Source organism: Ahaetulla prasina, chromosome 5 (assembly GCF_028640845.1).
Source record: "Ahaetulla prasina isolate Xishuangbanna chromosome 5, ASM2864084v1, whole genome shotgun sequence".
NCBI classification, from domain to species: Eukaryota; Metazoa; Chordata; class Lepidosauria; order Squamata; family Colubridae; genus Ahaetulla; species Ahaetulla prasina.
Genome location: NC_080543.1, coordinates 64268448 through 64287461, shown reverse-complemented (window position 1 = coordinate 64287461; position 19014 = coordinate 64268448). Strand labels below are relative to the sequence as shown.

The following is a 19014-nucleotide window of genomic DNA, read 5'->3' as shown; positions in this document are numbered from 1 at the left end:
TGTGTCAGGTAAGACCAACATCCTTTTCATGTAGAAAAAAGATCCAGTTTCATTAACAGAAACTTTATAGTTCATTATTTTCTACAAAACTAAGTATCTTTTTGAATTTGCATTGTTTCTGCATAAATATGAGTTAAAACCTGATCTGTTGTCAAAGTATTTGATTTATCTGTTTTAATTAGGCTCTCTAACTAGATTTAGGACATGTTCAAATCAAATATCTTTATTATGTTCTTTGACCATCCTTTACAATTTAAAAAATACAGTAAAAGAAAGAATGGTTTAATAGAACAATTAGTTGTTAGGGAAGGCGAAAAATGGGACAATAAAAAAGCATGTCTTATTAAAAAAATTGTGCAGTTGTGTGACTTGGTGAAAAAAATGGCCACCTAACGAGTTAGTGTTCCTTAAAAAATAATAATCATAAAATTTATCTGTATGGCCCACATATTTGTAAATTCCAGAGAACCAGTAGTAAAAAATGCTTTTAAAAAGTTTTTTAAAAAGGTTCCCAACCTCGCACCACAGCTGATTCCCCCCCCCAAGCTGTTCTACTTACCTTCCGAAGCTTTGCTTTAGTGCATAGTGCGTGCGCACAGCACATGTTTGGTGTGTACTGCGCGACAGCAAACCAGTAGTAAACCGGTTCAAATTTCACCACTGTGTCAAACCCAATCGCGTCATGGGCTGTATTGTGACGTAGCATGATGTTTTTTGCCTTTGTGGAGCCAGGCTGGCCCACGGGCCACCAGTTTGACAGGCCTGATTTAAAGCATTGGACAATACTATGCCCAAGTGTTTAAAACATTTCACCTATTCTTGTTCATGGTAATCAATTGCCCCTATGTACTTTTGTCTTCTGCTTTAGATTTGTCATAAGTGATTATTAATTGTTCCTCATTACAGCAGGATACCATTGTTCTCAGTCATCCTACAAAAGACAAGGAGAGAACTGCATCATCAGCATAACATAAAATGTGGAGATATCTGTTAGTTTAAGAGTATAGATATCTACTCGGGTGTGGGGGTTGATCAGAGAATTGATGTATATGTTAAAAAGCATTGGTGCAAGGATGCATCCTTGTTTCATCCCCTTGACAGTCTGGATAAAGTTGGAAAGGTCCCCTACCAGTGACATCATACTCTAAGAATGTTTTAGCATATAATTTATGAATTAGGAATAGGAATCTTTTTATCTGGAGGATCTACTCAGGGTGTCCCAAAGTCTTAGCTTTGAGATGTTGTCAAAAGCTGCCTTGAGTTAGTTCATGCAGAAATGCTGAAAATTCAAACAGGTTCACAAACTTAAGTACCACTGTAGGTTGGGCTGAGAAATAGTAAATGGCTCAAAATCACCAATAAACTGCTAAGGATGAATTCTGTGTTTCTCTGGTTCTAGTCCAAAACCTAATACAAGTAGTCCTCAACTTACACCATACATTTATAATGACTGTTCAAAGTTACAACAGCACTGAAAAAAGTGACTTTGTGACCAGTTTTCACACTTATGATCATTGTAGCATCCCCATGGTCACATGATCAAAATTTGGATGCTTGGCAGTTGGCATGTACGGTGTTTATTACAATTGCACTATTCTGAGGTCATGTGATCATCTTTTGCAGGCTTCTGATAAGCAAAGTCAATGGGGAAGCCAAATTCACTTAACAAGTGTATTACTAATTTAATAACTGCTGTGATACACTTAACAACTGTCTTGCTTAGCAACAGAAATGTTGGACTCAATTGTGATTGTAAGTCAAGGACTACCTGTATTGCATGTACCGTATATAAGGAAAAGAAATATCTTTTGAATTTAATCTTGAATCTCCAAAATTACTAATATTTGAAACAATAGAATAGTCTGATGTAATTTTGGGGAGAAAGTTTATCTTAGAAAATACAGGTAGTCCTCAATTAATGATGGTAAGTTGAACTGAAACTGCCATTGCTAAGTGATATGATCATAAAGTACAATGTCACATGATCACACTGCTTAATGAATGACAGTTCCAGCAGTCTCCATTACAATGTTAATTGAGGATTTCACATGATTATGGCTTCCTGCCAGCTTCCATATTGCCTTTGCTTGTGGGAAATTGTGATTGTGCCAGCAGGGAAGGTTGCAGATAGCATTCATGGGTCTGTGGGATGCTGTGACAGTCAGAAATCCAAACCATCTGCCGAGTGCCTGGATTGAAGTCATATGACTGCAGGGACAGTGTTCTGGCCAAAACTTTGAACACCAGTCATAACTACCTCTCATTCAGAACTGTTACAGATTCAGACAGTTGTTGAACTGTTAACAAGAACCACTGGTATAAGCAAGCAATTTACTTTCAGTTTTGTATTTCTGATATAAATGTTACAGTTTTGGATTGTTTGTATTAGTAAATAGTGAAATTATCTATAGGTAATCTTTGCGTTCCAGATGTAATGGACCCAGCCCATCATTGTTGTAACTTGTGATGGTCATAAATTGGGTCATCTATGTGACCAACCTGATATTTTCACCTTTTTTGCAGCCATAAAACAAATGTGGTAGATGCAAAGCAAACCAGTAGTTCACTATGGACAGTTTTTCTGCCCAAAATGGGAAGTACATACTAGTTTGGGGCAAATGTAGTCACATCTCTGTAAGTGCTGTCATGTGATCATGGTGTGAACAGCTGTCAGAACCTTGAACATGGGTTGTAAGAAATGTCAGAAATGTCTGTCATAACCTTGAACACTCGTGAAGTAACCAGTTGCAAGTAGAAGACTACTTGTCTGTATCCACCTACATTTGTTCTATAGCCTTCATTAAAATGCTTTGACATGGTAGGACAAGTGAATACAGCTCAGAATATGTTGTAAACATCAGAATGATTAGTTTTCGCCATTTTGTGGATTGGTATGTACCAATTCAAATAAAGTACTTACTAAATAATTCTAATGTGGCATACTCATCTTACGTTAATATCTTGCAGCATGTATAGAAAAAGGTTTGTACTATTAGAGAGACTTTGAATATGCTTTAGCGCAGTCTCATGTCTAATTTAAATGCTTCTAGTAAACTTAAACTATTTATTTTAATATTTAATATTTTAGTAGTTGAATATAGATTGCTCAAATCTTGTCAACCGGCTTTCATGTACAGTTGCCAAGTGCTGAATTACGATTATATGACCCAGGGGACAGTTGTCAGAACTTTGATCATAAGTAGCCTTGGGAGATTTGTCATATGTTGAGAACTACCTGTATTCTACAAGTTAAAGTCTCCTTCAAGTTAAGGTAGTCTCCTGTGATATCTTGGACACATCTGTGGAACTGTCTTGGCAACAGTATGTAAGGGATTTGCTAATGCTTGGTTCTGAGTTTTTTTGTTTTGTTTTGAGTCTACCATACAGTCCTAATATTTTCTGATGGTCTTGCATCCATTTTAGATCATTTTAGAACATTTTAGATCAGCAGAGGTCAGCTGGACACATATATTTTACTTCCATATTGAAATGGAGCCTTATCAGGAGAATCAGTAAGGAACCACTAATTAAAAGTAACCCAGTATTGGTCATGGATTAACATTTCTAAGAGTTCTGTGATGATACAGTGTTGTTTTTACAATGCCAGATTATGTTTTCCTAAAATATAAAACAGATACAAGAGAAAAGAAAGATGGTTGGGTCATAAAATTGAAACTTATGGAGTCAATTCATTTATTCTAATTTTTTAGTTCTGGAAAAATATAATATTTCTTTTATTATTTGGGACTCCTGTTGGATTTATTAAGAAATAGAGAATGTTTTTCCTCAAATGACATTTTTATATCTTCAGGATAATATTTAAAATAATACGATATATTGAATTATCTTTCAGATTATGCAATGGTCTCTGCAAGATGGCTTGTTCTTGAGTTGGAGCTTTTTAAAACAGATCTACGCCGGTACTTCAACTTTATTAAGCCGACTATAAGTTTTTCTCTCTCAACAACTACATAAGCAGACAAAATTGCAAAAATCTGCCCTGTTTCGAGTATGACAGCCACAACTCGTGGCTCTCCCGTAGGAGGGAATGAAAGTCAGGGACAGGCTCCTGATGGACAGTCCCAGCCTCCTATCCAGCAGAATCAGGTATGTTAAATATGTCTTTGCAATATACATACTTCCGTCTGAATATAACAGTAGAGAGTTCTAATTAGTTATTTTATAATTCTTGCTGTTATATGAAATTCAGAATTGATAATCGGGAGCTACAGTTGGCTGCAGATATAGATAATTCTTGCTTAATGTCCATTCAGCGACTGTTCTAAATTACCATAGTGCTAAATGAGTTGGACTTAACAACAGGTCCTAATAGTTGTGGCCATTGTAGCTTTCCTGGGTCATATAGTGATTTGGGCCTTTGGCAACTGGGTTGTAGTTACAATGTTGCAGTGTCCCGTGATCACATGATTTCCATTTTCAACCTTCACTGCTGGCTTCTGACAAGCAAAGTCAATGAGAAAGCTGTGAGGAGATCACAGATTGTAATTGTGTATCTGTGGGACACTGTGCCTGCAAGGATTGGCCTAATAATGAAAGCAACTGGGACTGCTAGAAATGCTATCATAATTTGACGGGGTTATGTGACATTATGATCATGTCACTTACCAGCGGAGTTCCTAGTCCCAATAAACTTTGATAAGTGAGCACTATCTACTCTGTTTCCCCGAAAATAAGACCCAACCGGAAAATAAGCCCTAGCATGATTTTTCAGGATGCTTGTAATATAAGCCCTACCCCAGAAATAAGCCCCAGTTAAGATTGTCAGCAGACGGAGGCATTTAGTACTATATTTTCCCCAAAATAAAACCTAACCGTAAAATAATCCATAATGTGTCTTTTGGAACAAAAATTAATATAAGACCCGGTCTTATTTTGGGAGAAACACGGTATAATATGATTTCTTTTTTAAAAATTTTAAAAATTCACAATTTAAGATGCCTAATAAACAAGGCTCCAGAAGCACTCATTGGATTTGCTAATCAAATGTTTCTGTTTTCTATGACTGTGCTTTGTTCAATGCCAAAATGAGAATAGATGTGTATTTTAGCTGTTCAGTATAATCTAATCAGTCTCGCTCTATAAAAAGGGTAACTATTAGTGTTTTGATGAGCCTACATTAAAAGTAATGCATTTAGTTGACTGGGAAGATTGTTACCATTCCTGACAATATGTGTGCTTCTATATACTAACAGAAATAATTCAGCTGAGATAAACAGTATAAATCATACAAGAAGCAGTGAGGCAATCAGCAGGGCTTAAGAGAGAAACAGTTGTAGATGGTATAATTTTTTGCTCACCTGGAGGCTTGCTTGGCATGCAAAGTATTTAGATACATGAGACTCTGAACCTAAGCTTTATCAAAGATTTCTTTTGTGTAAAAGCATGAGTGCTATTTTATTTGTTAGATAATACAGAGACCCTAAAATGATCCCACTTTGCAGCAATCAATATTAGAAAAAGGTATCATGTTAAAATTTCATTGATTTTGGAAAGAAATAATGTTTTAAATAAAAAATTTAGTATTCTGTCAAAAAGAGAAAAATGATATCTCTAGATACCATTATAGTAGTCAGAAGTTATAAAACACAAATTTAGGATAAATGAAGTGAAAATAAACACTACTAGTTGTAGTGGAATGAGAGTGGTAAATGTATTCATGTGGTTGTAGGAAGAACAAGCAGGCCTGTCATTGACTACAGTTGGAAATATTACCACATGGTTATGTTTTAATGCAATCTTGAATATAAAAACCTAAATAAGCAGAAAGCAGTAATCAGCCTTCCTAACCTTTCCAGAATCTCAATGCATATTTAAATGCTCATATGAATCTATAAACAAAAATGATGGAATTTGAATAGTTCATAGAAATCCATAGTTTCCATTTCAGACTTCTTCACCTGATTCTTCAAATGAGAATTCCCCAGCTACTCCCCCTGATGAACAGGGTCAAGGTGATGCCCCACCACAACTTGAAGATGAAGAGCCTGCATTTCCACACACTGATTTGGCAAAATTGGATGACATGATCAACAGGTTTTTTTTAAATATTTTTTTTATTTTTAAAAAATTCTAACAGTGGTGCAGTTAACTTCTATTGGCATTTTGGGTTTATTTCAGTAGCTTTTAAACAAATACATCCACTTCTTGTTTACCAACTACCTTGGTTATTGATTATTTGAAATATGATAAAAAGTTAAAAAAATACTTTCCAACCAATGTGTACATTTATGACCAAATTTTATATTCATTACAACAATCCATGCTGGAATAAGAGTAATGCTTGTGTAGCTATAAGAGAACTTGATTTATATGAAATGACAGAAACCTAGTGATCTTCACAGCATCTATCTCCTCTCAGTCATGTATTCACTTAACAACCTGCTCGTTGGAACAGAACTCAGTTGCTAAACAAGGAGTGCACGTAAAACTTGAATTGTTTACAAAGAACAGTATCAAATTATGACAGATTTTTTCTAAGTTTTTCTGAATTTATGACCCATGTATTCAGGATACATGAGTGGGGAAAACCTAGATGTAATGTAAAATGAATTATATTCTTACATTTTCCTAGACCTCGATGGGTTGTTCCTGTGTTGCCCAAGGGAGAGTTAGAAGTTCTTCTAGAAGCTGCTATTGAGCTTAGTAAAAAGGGTAAGCTGAAAAATAAAATATTAGGAAAAATTGATATAATTAATATTTCTGGCTACATTTTAAAATGGTTTACCTGTATGAATTGGGAGTAGTCTTAAACAGACATTACCTTAGTGCCTTTGCATTCCTGTTTCTTTTGTAACCCCCTCAAAAACATTTCGTTTTTATAAGTCTGCCTGCCATCTCCAGCTATTAGTGTTCTGATTATTTTTTCTTCAAGGTTTTTTTATTTTTCACATTAAAAATCCTGTGGTGTTAAATATTTTAGATTTACTAAAGAAACTAGCATTTTTATTCAATTTTGATAAAATACAGTAGATACTTAAGGCTACAAAGGGCTTTAAATCTTGAAAAAGATTTTGAATGATCTGTTGTCATTGGTATTTTGAGGCTTGAATTTCCATAGCAATAATTTTATTGTTTTTTTACATAGGTCTTGATGTTAAAAGTGAGGCATGTCAGCGATTTTTCCGAGATGGGTTAACAATTTCTTTCACAAAAATACTTACAGATGAGGCAGTGAGTGGCTGGAAATTTGAAATTCATGTAAGTTGAAGTTAGCTACTCATAAATATATGTTAATAAGCAAATCCAGTGTGCTAAAAAAAGGAGATTTAATTTCCCAAGCCTCCTGGCTTTCTAAACCAATAATTCCCAAATTTTTTGAATAGGAAAATACTTTTAATATTAAACTTTTTGCAGTCTTCCTCATGATAGTAATTGTATACATATCATCAGGGGTTGACAATATGGGGTGTGAAAATGTACAGAAGAAAAAATAAGGGGTATAACATGAACAGAGAGTCAATGGATAGCCGTGTGAAAGACAGGGAGAACAGTAGGAGCTGGTAGAGAACAGCTGTGTCAAAGTGAGGACATTTATAAGAAGCTTACAGGATAGCAGTTAGGCGCAATGCAGGATCCTGACCCAGAATAGATGCATAAACATACATAAAGAAATTTGGTTGCAGACTTTGCTTTAAATCAGGGCTCCCAACCCCTGGGCTGTGGCCCACTACTGGCCCTTGAGCTGTTTGGAACCAGGCTGTGGAAGTGGTGGGCAAGAGTGTACATCCCCACTTCCATGAGCAGCAGGAGAGTGCATGCGTGCACACTCCATTTGCTCAAGCAGTGTCCACGCATGCCCGCCACTCACACACATGGAGCTGTGCGTGCACGCTTGCCCACTGCTCGCAGGGAATCATCCACTCTCCCCTCCCCCTGCCACTGGCCGCAAAGCTGGAAAGGTTGGGGAAGTCTGCTTTAATACAGGCAGTGGCAAACAGGGAATTTCGCTTTCACAGTCAGTTTTGAGCAGTCCCCCAGATCTTTGGAAACTTGCTGGTAAGGTTTTCAGTAATTGGAGTCCAAAGCAGGAGACAGAAGCATCATTGGGCACAGTATACCTATCATAGGTAAGAAATTAGCTAGTTGGGGTCCCAAGGAGCAGATTTTCCACAGGCATGAGCTCAGGTCACAGAGTTCTGAGTACCATTGCAGTTTTTCTCAATAAGAGAAGTCAAGTTTCCTCCATTGCAAAAAGTGCATTCTGGGTCTGGATGGTCTTTCTGATTCCTCATCCTATGGGTGGGGGCACAGCTGGTCCTGGTGATTGCTGAGTGAACCAGCCTCATGTCATTGAATACTCAAAGCTTTCACAGGCTGAAATTCACTCAGCAGGCTCCTCTGAGTCAGAGCTGACCATGACAAGCAGGAACATTCATCTGTGCCATTAAAGAGAAAAATCATGCATGTACTGTCTATGTTGGATGGGAGAGAAGTGTCATCGGGGGAAAAAAGGGTTGCCCTTGGTCCACTGGTATTTTTCTTTTTGATTTTCTACCTAGGCAGTGGAATATTTTTTGGTCAGTAAAATTTTTTGCAGTTCCTCAGGGACCCTTGGTCTACAAGTTTGGTAATTGTTAGTTTAAACCTAAAACACACTACAGTGTAGCATTGTGTTTATTACTGTAATAAGATTAGTGGCAGAATTGAATGCAAGGCAGCATATCTAAAATCTTTTTTTTTAAATAGAGATGTATCATTAACAACACCCATCGCCTTGTTGAACTTTGTGTGGCAAAGCTGGCACAAGATTGGTTTCCTCTTCTTGAACTTCTTGCAATGGCCTTAAATCCTCATTGCAAATTCCATCTTTATAATGGTACACGTCCCTCAGAAACTGTTCCTGCTGGAGCTCAGCTAGCTGAAGATGAACTTTATGCTCGTCCTCCAGACCCAAGGTCACCAAAGGTATGCTGATTGAAATTGGAACTATAGATGAAATCTCTGAAAAATAATTTCCAGAGATAAGGGAAAACTACAGAAACTGGATTTCTTTTGGTTTGTTATTTGAATCAGAAAAACTAGAATTTGTGCATTTATTTCAATAGAAGCCTATGCAGAGGGTTTTTAGAATATGATTTCCATCTGATATTTAAGTAATGATATCATTGACAATTTTGATAATTCAGCTTCTCTTTGTACTGCAAATAGTACTTTTTCAGAGTATTAAATTGAATAACAGTGGTTGTGGACAAAGCACTTGAATGCTTGAATTAGTTTTTGTTATTCTCAGTGCAATTTAATAAATTTATTTTAGCTAAATTAGATTATGGAACCTACATAAATAGATTTTTAAAGATAATCTTGCCTTTGTTTCTCACAAAAAAACCACTTATTCTGACATTTAAACTGTCATAATTAAAGATTGAATTTCATGTTATATAATTTTTCAAAATTTTCAAATTTCAATAAAGTTTAAAAGATAGTACTAGATAAAGGTAAAAGAACAATAATTTAAAGATACTGGCACCAGGGGTGAAATCTAAAAATTTTCCCTACCAGTTCTGTGGGCGTGGCTTAATTGGTGGATGTGGTTTGGTGGTCAGATGACTGTGTGGGTGTGGCCAATAACAATAAATAATAAAAATAATAAATATACAAAACAATAAGTGGTACCCAAAACCAACGTTCACACTTTAAACACACACCCAACACAACACAACTGACTCACACACAATGTAAAAGCCACTGCACTTCACCCAAAATGGCCCCTGCAACAAGCAGGCACCTCACACAGCCACAAAAAGCTCAAAAAACAACTTTCACACTTTACACACACACAACACAACACAACTGACTCGCACACACGCACACACACGCACGCATACAGCTTTGTGAGATTTTGTGTGTTTGTGTACTTAGAGTGAAACACTGCAGAAAGACACCAAATCTCAGAAAGCTGCACAAATATTTTATTTTATTATTTTATTTTATTTATATTATTTAGATCAGGGGTCTCCAACCTTAGTAATTTTAAGGTTTGTGGACTTCAGCTCCCAGAGTTCCTCAGCCAGCTTTGTTGGGAGTTGAAGTCCACAAACCTTAAAGTTACTAAGGTCGGAGACTCCTGTTTTAGATAAAAGCAGCTAAATTTAAAACTTCCTTAACTTTAAATTGCTGTCTAAAAAAAAAACTCTTTTAAAAATCCCCAATTAAGTATTTTTTAAAGCTTCCCACCCCCCATTTACTTACCAATTGGAGGCAGGCAGATTGAATTGCTCACCGAGGAGATGGATTGCAGGCAGGCAGATTCAGTTGCTAGCTGATGCAGCTGATTGCAGCAGCCGAAGCAAAGCAAGGCTTTGCGAGCCCAAAAGGAGCAGCAATAAGGCAAGTGGCAAGGGAGCGATTGGGTGGGCATGGGCGGGGGCTGTTGTAAGAGGTTGTTAAAAAATGATTTTAAAAGCCTGTGATGATGAGGCAATTCAGCTGGGATCACCAAAGGAAAAAAAGATTTTAAAAGGCTCTTCTGACGATCCCAGCTGAAGTTGCCTCATCGCCAGAACCTTTTAAAAGGATTGTTTTAACAACCTCTTCGGCGGAAGAGCTTGTAGAAAACATGTTTTTTAAGGTTCTGGTGATGAGGCATCTGAGCTGGGATTGCCAGAGGATCCTTTTAAAAGCTTTTGTTTTTACAACCTCTTCGACTGAAGAGGTTGTTAAAAAAAAGAGTTTAAATGGTTCTGATGATCCCAGCTGAGCCGCGGGATCATCAAAGGCTTTTTAAAAATTATTTTTAAAGGCATGTTTTCGGCAAATGCTTTTAAAAGTAAAAAAAAAACCTCTGATGATGGCGCGGCTCAGCAGGGGGTAGGGCCAGGGATTTTTGCTACTGGTTCTCCAAACCACCAGCCGTCATTGTTAACAGATTGGGCGATCCGGTCTGAGCCAGGAGCATTTCACCCCTGACTGGCACCTAATTTCAATCAAATATGTTGAGCAATATCTGTGATGTAAATAAATGTTTTGGGGGTAGAAATTATTTGTAAAGGAGAAAACATTTTTTGCAGGGTTGGCTAGTAGATCTCATCAACAAGTTTGGCACCTTAAATGGATTTCAAATCCTACATGATCGTTTTATGAGTGGATCAGCACTGAATGTTCAGATTATTGCAGCTCTCATCAAGTAAGTTCTTCTAAGGAAGTGTTTGGAATTTGTCATCTGAACAGCAGTAACTCCTTTTAATTCAAATATCTTTCTGTATATTGTATGATAAAGTTAATATTATATGCACTTTTCCACACTTCTCAAAATGCAAAGAAGTTTACACATTTCTAAAATATAAGAATGTGAGAATACATAATATTAATACGTAAACTTGGAGGATGGTTTATATCCAATAGTGGATTTGACCCTTTGAAAACATTTCTTCTCTAATAAATTAGAATATCTGATTTTTCTATCTATTCCCATATGCTGTCAAAAATAGTTTTTGACTGCAAAAGAGGTAATTTAGAAATAGTTCATATCAATTTGTTCCAATTAAAGTTTAAAAAAAAAACAAAGTCATTGAGGCTATAATTCAGATTGCTAAACTATTATCAACTGCACCCCCAAAATACTCTGAATCCTATTGGTCAGCCCTAATGTTACATTCAAAATTTCAAAATATTGTAAGTCTTTGATAGTATATAAAAAAGTTTGTGTTGCAATTGCTACTACTTAAAACAAAACTATGTATTGCACTGCAAAATGAACCTTACAAGAACCTTATTTTGTAATTCTAAACTAAATATATTGTGTTTAGTTTGACAAAATTAATCAATTTATTATTTTTTTAATCTCCTTATTGTAACTCTTGCTATCTAGGAGCTTTAGTGATTTAACTCTTCCTTAATGTACAAACTACATTGGTGTCTGGGATGTGATGGTTTGGTTGTTAAAGACATTGAGCTTGTCAGCTGGAAAGCTGACAGCCCAAGTTTGAAATGCGGGCGCTGTGTGATGGGATGAATTCCTGTCATTTGCCCCAGCTCCTGCCCACCTAGCAGTTTGAAAGCATGCAAATGTGAGTAGATAAATAGGTATCACTACAGTGGGAAGATAACAATATTCCATGCATCTTACCATATAGTCATGCTGGCCATATGACAACAAAAATGTCTTTGGACAACACTGGCTCCTTCAGCTAAGAAACTGAGATGGGCACTGCCCTCTAGAGTCAGACATGACTGGAGAAGAGAAACCGTTACATTAGTTTGTAGAAGACTTTGATATTTCTTTTCATTTTAATCAAGCAAGTAGAATTGTGCAGTAAACTTTCCTTAAGGAATCACAGCATTAAAACTGAGAGCAAATTTAATTGTAGGTTTTACAGTTTCCTTAGTTTTAAAAAATGCCACTCAGGTAGTCATGTTTAAACAGCCCAGTGAAAAATGGCTTTGTGAGGTTTTATATATCCAGCAGGTTGCTTTTTAGCAAACATTTGGATTGTACCTTCTGAGCTGGTTTAGCCAGCATAGCCAGGTTTTAAGGCATTTCCTTTAGACTAAAAGGGGGGATCTTGCCTTCTGTGGCAAGATATTCCAAAGGTCAGGAGCTGTGGCAGAAAAGATTCTTCTCCTAGATCCCACCAGCCAAAATGATGGGATCTACAGTAGGCCCCTTCTGCCAGCACGAGTGGGGCAGGCCAGTCACATTGGGGAAAGACTATTCCACAGATACCCTGGATCAATGCCATAAAGGGCTTTAAAGATAATAAACTTGAATTGCACCCGGAAGCAGATAGGCAGCCAGTGCAGCTTGCATAACTGTGGTGTTTTATGGGCTTCCAAAACTGTCACGCTGCTGTGTCTGGACCAGTTGTAGCTTCTGAACATGCTTCAAAGGTAGCCCCATGTACACCATGCTGCAATAATCCAAAGGTTTTTACAGCTTTCTGTAGCGTAGAGTTTAACTGTTACATTAATTCTCAAAATATATTTAAAAATTAGTTTTATTACACAAAAATAAACACTAATTAAATATTCAGTTAAGCTTAATAGAATAATTTAATAGAAAATTTTTTATCTTGCTTAGAGAAAATAATTGTTGTTACTGACATTTTCTTAATTATACGTTATCAAAATCGTTGCTGAAAGTTCTATTTTTCCCCCTCCCCAAAAGTGAACTTCAAAGTAGAGTGACAATAGATTGATTAAACTCATCACTGTGATGGGATGGATGCCAAGGAAGAATAACTTCAGTTTCATTCTTCCATAGTATACATCCCATCACAGTGATGAATTTATATGGGCTTATATATTTATAATTTATATGGTCTAGCGTCCTGAAAATTCTTTAGTGGAGCTGAAAATATGAAAATCTCACCATCCCCCCCCCCATGCTGTATAATAGTACTGTCTTGCTGAAAATACACTCGTTTCTTTTCTGTCATTTTGGTGAGTTTGTGATTTGTCTAGTCCTGGCTTTCCTTCTCCATTTCTTTACTCTTCGTTTTGTATTCTTAAAAATGTAATGGCATTGACATTTTTTTTTTCATTTCACTTTTAGGCTCCTTAGTCATATAGCCTTGATACCCTTTTTTCAAAATGTTCTGACTGTGAGGAAGATTGTGCTACCCCAAAACTCCTAAGTGAATTTTGCCTTGGATTCCCTGTGTTCCAAAATCAGTTATTTTTTTCCATGCTTTCCTGGGTACTTGTGTAATGTGTAATAACCACCTGATTTCAGGTTTCATTCAGTGTTGAATGCCCTGGCATATCCTAAAATGAAGTTCACAGTTTCAAACTTTCCAAAGTTACTTGGAGTTATTGTAGAGGTTCTATTGCCACTAATTCTAAGCAGGTGATTTACATCAGTACCAAAGTTGTTGTAACAAGATAGGGGCAAAGTTAATATAAATATTATAAGAACTAGCGCTTAAAAAGCCCTCTGCTCCATAGATGCATTGAATGGTGCCAGCATAGAGTTCTACCCACTTCACCTCACATAATCTCTTGCCCCTCCAGAGATAATAGGAATAGCTCAGAGGGGCCGGAATAGCTCAGGCTGTTAAGAAGCCTGTTATTAGAACACAGTAGCCTGCAATTACTGCAGGTTCAAGCCCGGCCCAAGGTTGACTCAGCCTTCCATACTTTATAAGGTAGGTAAAATGAGGACCCAGATTGTTGGGGGGGCAATAAGTTGACTTTGTAAAAAATATACAAATAGAATGAGACTATTGCCTTATACACTGTAAGCCGCCCTGAGTCTTCGGAGAAGGGCGGGATATAAATGTAAACCAAAAAAAAAATGTTATACACATATTACCTCAATTTAGCCTCTATCTTTATATTTTCTTTCCACATTTCTTCATTACCTAGCAGAAACATTGTGGAGAAGAGATCAGAGATTCTTCCCACCTGTTTCCTAACTTCATTCTTTACGCTCCATCCAACACTTGCCATTGGATACAGAGCTTCTTGCTGTTCTACTTTTTAGAACTTTGGTTGGCAAACAGTAGTTGTTACCTGTATTAAGATTGTAATCAATCAGATTTACCCTGAAGTTGTAAATTCGGTTCATATTTCATACACAGCAAGCCAGTCCATTAAGAGTGCTTAAACAGTTTATTTTTCAGTTATAGTAAATTTTGCTTTGATTAATTTTTGTGTGAAATGAATTATAAATATGGTTGTTTAACTTACTACTTCAAACTAGCTTTTCCTTTACATTGATATCTTTCTTTCAGACCATTTGGACAATGCTATGAGTTTTTAACACTGCATACAGTGAAGAAATACTTCCTTCCAATTATAGAAATGGTCCCACAGTTTTTAGAGAACTTAACTGATGATGAACTGAAGAAAGAAGCTAAGAATGAAGCCAAAAATGATGCTTTGTCAATGATAATAAAATCTCTGAAGAACTTAGCCTCAAGAGTTCCAGGACAAGAGGAAACAGTTAAAAACTTAGAAATATTTAGATTAAAAATGATACTTAGGTAAGATCTCTTCAGTTGTGCTAATGCTTTTTAGGAGTTGAGTTATCTTGTTCTGTTCCTCTTAAAATGTTATTTTAACATTTCTTCATAGGTTATTACAAATTTCATCTTTCAATGGAAAAATGAATGCACTAAATGAAGTTAACAAAGTTATATCTAGTGTGTCATATTACACCCATCGACATGGTAATCCTGAAGAGGAGGAATGGCTTACAGCAGAAAGAATGGCAGTAAGCTTTTTTGCTTTAATTTAGTGGGAAGTTTAAAGAATATGCATCCATTTATTTATTTTATTTATCAAATTTATATAGCTATCCATTTCATGAGAAGTGACTCTGGGTAGTGTACAATAATTAAAGAAATTGCATATATAAAAGCAAACATTTAAAAATATAAAAGTCAACATTAAAAAAATTAAAAGTAAAATATGTAGAAACCCAAGTAAAGAGAAAGAGAATGAATAAACTTCAATAATAGAGCCATCTAAACATGTCTCCTGTTCTCTGGACCCCCAGACTTGGTGACATAACCAGATCTCGAGGGGCTTCCAGAATATCAAGAAGGATAAAGCTAATCTAATTCACATTATATCTTTCTACATGCGTACATAGCAAAATTATACTGTGCCTAGTCATTGCGAAATCTGGAATAGCCAGTTGAATATTCTTGTTCTAGGAAGAAAAGTTGATGAATATTATTAGTATTCCTTTTTTCAAATCGTGATTCCCATCCCCAAGAGTTTTATATAAAATTTTATATAAAATTTAATAAATAATTATAATAAATAATATGCATTGCTTCACTCACCTAAAATAAAACAAAGGGAAATATGTATATATTTTAATTGTATCCAATACATTCATGTTCTGCTTAGGAATGGATCCAGCAAAACAACATTTTATCAATTGTGTTGAGAGATAGTCTACATCAACCTCAGTATGTAGAAAAGTTAGAGAAAATTCTTCGTTTTGTCATCAAAGAAAAAGCCTTAACCTTGCAAGATCTTGACAACATTTGGGCTGCCCAGGTAAGAATTAAATACTATCATCTTGAATGAGACCATCTCTATTTGCGTGGCCATGTTTTGTCTATCTATTGTACTGCAATACTAAACATTTAATTCTTTTGTCTCTGAAACATTTTCCTATCCCTTTATAAGGGTGCAAAAATTTAACTTTTCAAGTTTCAAATAAACTGCAAGTATATTTAGTAGTAGATCTAGTTAAAATTGTTCAGTACAACCATTTGTTTAGAAGGGCAGGTTCTGGGAAGATCAGGGACAGAAGAGGCTGTGGAAGATGCTGTGCTTAGGTTATGTTTCTTATTGTTGGAACAATTACAGTAGGGAACTGGTACATAGTGGTATATAGGGCAGTAAATCCACAATGCCTGAGGGGAAGGAGATAAGGGAGGTTCTGGCAAAATTAAGGATTGACAAGGCAAGTTGGATATGAAATTCTAGGTGCTACTGAGAGGAATGCGGGAAGCAGCCTTTCTTTATTCTTTATTTATGAGCCACGGTGGCGCAGTGGCTAAAATTCAGTATTGCAGGCTACTTCTGCTGACTGCCGGCTGGCTACAATTATTCGGCAGTTCAGATCTCACCAGGCTTAAGGTTGACTCAGCCTTCCATCCTTCCGAGGTCAGTAAAATGAGGATCCAGATTGTTGGACCAAAATGCTGACTCTGTAAACCGCTTAGAGAGGACTGAAAAGCACTGTAAAGCTATATATAAGTCTAAATGCTATTGCTATTAATCCCATAAAAAATCATCCTGAGATCCCTCCAAGATTTTGTTTTAGTCTAACTGTTTTGTTTTACTGAGATGGAACTGCTTTGAAACTGTTCATGAAAATTTGAAACAAAATACATACTTTGGATCTTGCACACCTCTACTCTGATCTTAAGCATTGCAGTCTTGTCACTTTCATTAATTTATGTCCATCCACCAATATCCAGATATTAATCTTTCTCACTCCACTCACTCTAATTATACCTTTTAGCATCTTCATGAACTTCTAAGTGTGCTTACATATTCTGTTTAAACTTTTCCCAATCTTTTCTGATCTCATTCTCCTTTCTTTGCATTTATTCATAGAATATACAGGTAGTCCTCAATTTACAACAGTTCATTTAGTAACCCTTGAAATTACAACAGCACTGAAAAGGGGGACTTATGATCATTTTTCACACTTGCAACCTTTCTAGCAGCCCCATGATCATATGATCAAAATCCAAATTGTTGGCAACTGATTCATACTTATGACCGTTGCTGTGTCCCAAGGTCATGTGACTATCTTTTGACAAGCAAAATCAATGAGGAAGCCAGAGTCACTTAACAACCGTGTTACTAACTTATCAACTGCAGTGATTCACTTAACAACTGTGACAAAAAAGGTCATAAAATGGGGCAGAACTTGTTTAACAAATGTCTCACTTAACAACATAAATTTTAGGCTCAGTGGTGGTCGTAAGTCAAGGACTACATATATCTGTTCTAATAACCTTCACCCATTTATCATTCTCAACCAAAGGTCTCATGAAGCTTGAAGCAGTTCTTACATTTTGTCCTGAACAGCTTTCAAAGAACTTTCTAGGAAAAATTCAAGCATCTGCTTGATGTTATATAATGAAGCAATATTAGTTTTCTATCATCACATTTCATGCTCTTTCTCCCAGAAGTTAGGTGTAGTTTGAAATTCTTCAAAGGCTGCTTATTGCTGTTTTGTTCAAGCTGAGATACATATAGTAGAAGTAATTATGTATTAAGCATTCTCATGTCCCCCCCCCCTTCATTTATTTTGTAGCTTCTTGACCATAGCTTTGTAAAGCAGCAGGTACATCATAAATTATCAATCCTTGACTTTTAATCAGTTTACCTTAAAATGATACTTTGTGATAATGTTGCAATATGTTGTATCTTTTTCTACAAATAAAATAAAAATAACATTAATAATATTGCTCTTTAAGGCAGGAAAACATGAAGCCATTGTGAAAAATGTACATGATCTTCTTGCAAAATTGGCTTGGGATTTCTCTCCTGAACAGCTTGACCATTTGTTTGATTGTTTTAAGGTAATTAGTCTGTTCATTTACTATTCATTGAACTCCTTTGAGTATGATATAATCAAATTTCAATTTATGTTGAAGTTAATAGGTGGTACCTGGCTCAATAGTAGTAACTGAGAGAGGGATTCTGGAGTCCTAGTGGACATTTACTTAAATATGAGCCAGCAGTGTGCTGTAACTGCCAAAAAAGCCAATGCAGTTCTAGGCTGCATTAACATAGGGATAGGATCAAGATCATGTAAAGTGTTAGTACCACTTTATAATGCCTTGGTAAGTCCACACTTGGAATACTGCATCCAGTTTTGGTCGCCATGATATAAAAAGATGTTGAGATTCTAGAACAGCGGTTCTCAACCTGTGGGTCAGGAACCCATTGGGGGTTGAATGACAATTTGCCAGGGGTCGCCTAAGACCATCGGAAATATGGGAAGTATACTTGCGAGTTGAAGAATCGCGCTCCAATGGTTGACTTCACAAGCCAGCTGCAGGCTCTTCAAATCGCTAGCCGAATTCGGCTTCAGGCAGGATCAATTAAAAAAGAGAGAAATCTTTGCTTTGATGTCTCCCTCTCAAGCCAGCTGCAATCACTCCCAATCGCTAGCCTAATCTGGCTTCAGGCACGATAAACTTAATAGGGGAGAAGTCTCCGCTTTAATGCCTCCCTCCTCAAGGCAATCGCAAGCAGTTCAGATCACTAGCCAATATGGCTTTAGGTGTGATAAATTCAAAACGAAAATAATTTTACGGTTGGGGGTCGCCACATCGTGGGGAATTGTATTAAAGGGGTTGCAGCACTATAAAGGTTGAGAACCACTGCTCTAGAAAGAATACAGAGAAGATCTACCAAGATGATCAGGGAACTGGAGGCTAACACATATAAAGAAAGTTTACTGGAGTTGGGTATGATTAGTTTAATGAAAAGAAGTACTAGGGGTGACATGATAGCAATGTTCCAATATCTGAGGGGCTGCCACAAAGAAGAGGGGATCGACCTATTCTCCAA

General features: G+C 36.4%; 1 protein-coding gene across 3 annotated transcripts in view; it reads left to right on the top strand.

Annotated features, from left to right (window-relative positions):
* USP9X (ubiquitin specific peptidase 9 X-linked) overlaps positions 1-19014 on the top strand; it is a 144400-nt gene that overhangs the window by 58351 nt on the left and 67035 nt on the right. For all 3 annotated transcript variants that reach the window (XM_058184558.1, XM_058184560.1, XM_058184559.1), the window contains 10 exons: positions 3854-4107; positions 5909-6054; positions 6593-6672; positions 7106-7218; positions 8707-8925; positions 11028-11143; positions 14691-14942; positions 15034-15172; positions 15817-15969; positions 17913-18017. In XM_058184558.1, coding sequence (XP_058040541.1) covers positions 4012-4107; positions 5909-6054; positions 6593-6672; positions 7106-7218; positions 8707-8925; positions 11028-11143; positions 14691-14942; positions 15034-15172; positions 15817-15969; positions 17913-18017 — 1419 coding nt within the window. In that variant the 5' untranslated portion in view covers positions 3854-4011. The remainder of the gene's footprint in view (positions 1-3853; positions 4108-5908; positions 6055-6592; positions 6673-7105; positions 7219-8706; positions 8926-11027; positions 11144-14690; positions 14943-15033; positions 15173-15816; positions 15970-17912; positions 18018-19014) is intronic.